At 43.0% G+C, this 5,292-nt stretch overlaps 1 protein-coding gene across 1 annotated transcript in view; it reads left to right on the forward strand.

Annotated features, from left to right (window-relative positions):
* The first annotated feature begins 4,627 nt into the window (after positions 1–4,627).
* USP49 (ubiquitin specific peptidase 49) overlaps positions 4,628–5,292 on the forward strand; it is a 7,776-nt gene continuing 7,111 nt past the window's right edge. Inside the window, exon 1 of the mRNA XM_044917248.1 lies at positions 4,628–5,289. Coding sequence (XP_044773183.1) covers positions 4,628–5,289 — 662 coding nt within the window. The remainder of the gene's footprint in view (positions 5,290–5,292) is intronic.

A 5,292-nucleotide genomic window follows, 5' to 3' on the forward strand; every position in this document is an offset into this window, starting at 1 on the left:
CCAAGACCAGGCAGGATTATTCCACTGTCCTTAGTTAAGAACTGAAAAGAAAACAATATGATGAGAGAGAGAAAAGAAATGGAAATCTCCCCAAAGGAGATTATTTTTTTCCTATTTGGTTTTTGTTGATTTCTCCCCCAGAAGTTTTATTCTGATGATGCAGTTACACATTTAGAATCGGCTAAGAGATTTTCTACGTGAGAACAATTGGACTAGTCCAGTTAAAAGACAATCATATTTTTAAACCATAGATTTTTGAAAGATGATTGTAATATTCAGTCATCTCATACAGAGACTTTAAAAAAAATAATGGGATAAGTCTAGAAGTTCCTTAGCAGAACAAAAGGCATGAATTGAGGATTTCATTACCTTTTAATTTAATATTTAGTGATATTAACTATAGTAGAATGCTTTTAAATAGTGATTATGTTTTTTAGCTCCAGTTGATTCATATTTTTAAAATAAAATTATGGTAGTTAAAGAAGCAGAAGCTAATATTTTGTCAAGTTTACCCCATATGCAGATCAATCCATGGTGTACAGGACAGTCATTGAAAGTTGCTGATCTAGGGCGCCTGGGTGGCTCAGTTGGTTAAGCGACTGCCTTCGGCTCAGGTCATGATCCTGGAGTCCCGGGATCGAGTCCCACGTCGGGCTCCCTGCTCAGCAGGGAGTCTGCTTCTCTCTCTGACCCTCCCCCCTCTCATGCTCTATCTCATTCTCTCTCTCAAATAAAGAAATAAAATCTTTAAAAAAAAAAAAAGAAAGTTGCTGATCTACTTAATGATGGAGAACTGTTAAGGCACATCTTGTTCTTTGCCAGTTACACTGCAAGTTTATCTCTTGGATATTGGGTGCCTGTCACACTGGGTGATGTCTGTTTTAAGTGGAAATGTTAGGACTGTTCTGAGCTTTGAGAATTATGAAGGAAAAGGTGTACATGTCAGAAAAATGTAAAATAGAATTCTTTATGCCTGTGGGTGTTAGGCCTGTTCTTAAAGTGGTCAGAGTAGGTATGAGAGGTAAGTTAAACACATTCTTTCTTGAACTAAGTGTACCTGGATTGTGTTCTCTTTATTCTTTATTCTGTATGTTGATTAAAGGGGCTTTTTTCTTGGGGGCGCCTGGGTGGCTCAGTTGGTTAAGCGACTGCCTTCGGCTCAGGTCATGATCCTGGAGTCCCGGGATCGAGTCCCGCATCGGGCTCCCTGCTCGGCAGGGAGTCTGCTTCTCCCTCTGACCCTCCTCCCTCTCGTGCTCTCTGTCTCTCATTCTCTCTGTCTCAAATAAATAAATAAAATCTTTAAAAAAAAAAAAAAGGGGGCTTTTTTCTTTTGTGTCACTTTTGGGTAGTTTCCATTTCATGATCCAGATACGGTTTTTCCTCTAGAGAAGCTAGTCTGCCTAGCTTAAATCACTGTGGTGAGGTGCAAAGTAGCCCTGTGTTTTCCTGAATGGATTTACTCTGCCATATGGCAGGTTAGTGAGTCACCACGACAGATTTGTAATGGGAAAGGGCTGTGCAGGAAGGGATGTGCGTGATCAGCAGATTTATAGATCAGAAAATGAAATCAGAGGAAGAATTTCCAGAGTGCCCTTTCCATTTGACAGCTCTCCAATGGAGAGGGTGTGGAATGGTTTTTTAGTGTTTTTCTATTTTGGCTTTTGGTTGTTCCAGCATATTTTTTCTAGCACAGGAGTTGATTTTGCAAGGCATCAGTGTTCCCGGTGTTGTGTTGCTGTATTCCTGTTCACAGAGATGGTCTCTTTATAGGATTTGAAGCTGTGCTGTTTCATGTGATAAGATCTTGGTGACAATTAAATTCCTGAAGACACATCAAGGCTCCTGTTGGCTAAAATGGGGATCTGCCAGGTTTTGAGTCCTAAGAAGAGGCTATTCAGATATGATTCAGCGAGTACTGAATCTTTCAAAGGAAAGAAAACAAAAAGAAAAGCCGAGTGAGCTAAAGATCATATGTCCTGGTGTATTTAAGTCTGTGCTATCCAGTATTGCAGCCACTAGCCACATGCAGCCACTATTTAAAGTTAAATTAATTAGAATTAAATAAAATTAAAGGTTCGGTCCCTCAGTCTCACTAGCCACATTTCAAGTACTCAATAGGCACACGAGGCTAGTAAATATGGTATTAGACAACACAGATAAATTATGTTTCCATCATTGCAGAAAGTTCGGGCAATGTTAGTCAAAGTGGAAGCTTTTGAGAAAGAAAATTCTTTCTTTGGTTTCCATGAGGACATCTTCATCCCTAAATAATTTACTGGGTTAGTGCAGTGGTTCTAAGGTTTTAATGTACAAGTGAGTCATCTGTAGGGCTTATTTAAAATGGAGATTTGAGACCCCTCCCCAGACTCTCATTCATCGGGTTTGGAGTTGTGACCAGAAATCTGTACATATAACAAGTATCCTAGGGAATTCTGATGCTGGTAAGTGGCTCAGGAACTACATTTTTAAAAATGTTAAGTAAGTGAGAAACTTGGGAATTGCCAGTCTCTTGCTTTCCACCCCCCTTCATTCTTCCATTACTGACTTTCATTTGTGTCCCCAGTAATTGGTTGTAAGCATCATGTGTACCCAACTGGAACTCTTGATTGTAGTAAGTAGCAAAAAGAAAATTCATTTATTTACCATCTCATCTTTTAATGTATGTGTGTTTTAATTTGGCTGTGCCCTATAAAAAGTAAACAAATGGTTATTTCAGTACCATTCTGGACTGTGTGGGAAGGTAATTCTGACAGAACACCTTTGACCACTAAGAGTAGAGCACCCACAAAATTATAATGGAATAAAAAAAGAAATATAACACATGGTCTTCTCTCTGAAGATAATATCTAGTTAGGAAGTGGATAAATACATCCAGAGAACTGTCTTAAAGGGCACTTAGTAACAAATCAATAATTTGAAAAATAATGTAGGAGAAACTAAATCCTGAAAGAACTCAAAGGAAAAGCATGATCTGATCTGACTGAAAATCATCTAGGTTACTTCCTTTGTATGATTTTAAGGGTTTCTTATGTAGGGACTTGGCCTTTGCCAATCTGGAATGGGCAATAAAAAATGGGAAGGATCTCTAATTTGGTCCCGTGGTATAGTTGTGGGGCTTTTGGCAATAGTACCAGGCCAAAAAGGGCATCTGGAAACCAACTAAAGGGACTACTCAGAGTGTACTGGATTTAAAACTTCTCTGGGTGGGACGCCTGGGTGGCTCAGTCTGTTAAGCGTCCCGCATCGGGCTCCCTGCTCGGTGGGGAGCCGCTTCTTCCTCTACCCCTGCTTGTGTTCCCTCTCTCACTGTGTCTCTCTCTGTCAAATAAATAAAATCTTAAAAAAACAAAACAAAAATACTTCTCTGGGTGACTCCATAATCATGGAACTTCATTTGCTCACAGAAATGAAAGTGGAGAAGAAATGGGGGTGAAGGAAGTTCACTTTATAAGAGGAACTACCTTTAGGGAATTTCAAATACTGGTACTGGGAAAGAAAAAAAAAAAAAAACCTGTCAAGGTTCCAAAGAATAAAAAGTTTTCTTTTAACATAATTGTCTATAAAAAATAATAAATAAATAAAAAGGAAAAAAAAATTGTCTATAGCCTCTTCTCTTTGGAGCAATTGCCCCTTAGGCTTCTCTGAGGAACAATATTTGAAGAAGCAATGTTAGGAAGACAGGAAGAAAAAGGGAAAAAAAGCTCAATATGTTATTTTTTTAAAAAGCATTTTCACATATATCATTTGGAAGATTTGCTTTTTTTTTTTTCTTTCTTTTTGCTTGGTAGTTTGGTTAAACCAGTAGCCACTCCACCACTTGTCCTAAGAGTCAGATCTGTCTAATTCTGTACTTACCTATACTTTCAGTAAAGAAAGTAAACATTTTCCCACCTTTTCTACAAGATGTACATGTTCTTTTCACATTGTCTTAGTCCCTCAGGGTTGCTATAACAAAAATACCATAGACTGAGTGGCTTATGAACAGCAAACATTTTTCACAGGAGGCTGGGAAGTCCAAGATCATGGCACCAGATTCCATGTCTGGTAAGGACTTCCTGGTTCGTGACCGTTAATACTGGCTTTTCGCTGTGTCCTCACATGGGTGAAGGGTGAGGGAACTGTTTCATAAGGGCATTAAAAATCCCATTAGTGAAGGCTCATCCCATGAGGGTCAACCCATTCATGACCTAATCATCTCCCAAAGGCCCTGTGTCCCCTATGGGGGAATGGGTGGAAGGTGTTGATATTTTAGCATATGAAAGGGGGGTACACAAACATTCAGACCATAGTAGACCTATAAAATGTTATTTAGATTGGGGCGCTTGGCTGGTTCAGTTGGTAGAATACGTGACTCTTGATCTTGGGCTTGTGAGTTTGAACAGCACATTGGGCGTAGAGCCTACTTTAAAAGAAGTTGTTTAGATTGAGGCTTACACACCTTTTTTTTTTTTTTACTTCCTTCCAAAGGAACCAATTTTGCATTGAAAAGTAATGAGCATTGAATTGAAAATGGCAGTTGCAAGCCTTTTCCTAGGGAAATGTTTTGCTGAAACCTCTCTCTCTCTCTCTCTCTTTCTGGGGGCTCTGTCGTGCCAGGTTGAAAGAGTGGAGCCTTCTGTAAGACATGGATAGATGCAAACATGTCGGGCGGTTGCGGCTCGCCCAGGACCACTCGATCCTGAACCCGCAGAAGTGGTGCTGCAGGGAGTGCGCCACCACCGAGTCCGTGTGGGCTTGTCTCAAGTGCTCCCACGTGGCCTGCGGCCGCTACATCGAGGATCACGCCCTGAAACACTTTGAGGAGACCGGGCACCCGCTAGCCATGGAGGTCCGGGATCTGTACGTGTTCTGTTACCTGTGCAAGGACTACGTGCTCAACGATAACCCGGAGGGGGACTTGAAGCTGCTCAGAAGCTCCCTCCTGGCGGTCAGGGGCCAGAAGCAGGACCCGCCGCTGAGGCGCGGGCGGACGCTGCGGTCCATGGCCGCGGGCGAGGACGCCGTCCCGCTGCAGCGCGCTCCTCAGGGACAGCCGCAGATGCTCACGGCTCTGTGGTACCGGCGCCAGCGCCTGCTGGCCAAGACGCTGCGGCTCTGGTTCGAGAAGAGCTCCCGCGGCCAGGCGAAGCTGGAGCAGCGGCGGCAGGAGGAGGCGCTGGAGCGCAAGAAGGAGGAGGCGCGGCAGCGGCGGCGCGAGGTGAAGCGGCGGCTGCTGGAGGAGCTGGCCAGCGCCCCTCCGCGCAAGAGCGCGCGCCTGCTGCTGCACGCGCCGCGCGCCGCCACCCCGCT

This window comes from Neomonachus schauinslandi, chromosome 8 (genome assembly GCF_002201575.2).
Source record: "Neomonachus schauinslandi chromosome 8, ASM220157v2, whole genome shotgun sequence".
NCBI lineage: Eukaryota > Metazoa > Chordata > Mammalia > Carnivora > Phocidae > Neomonachus > Neomonachus schauinslandi.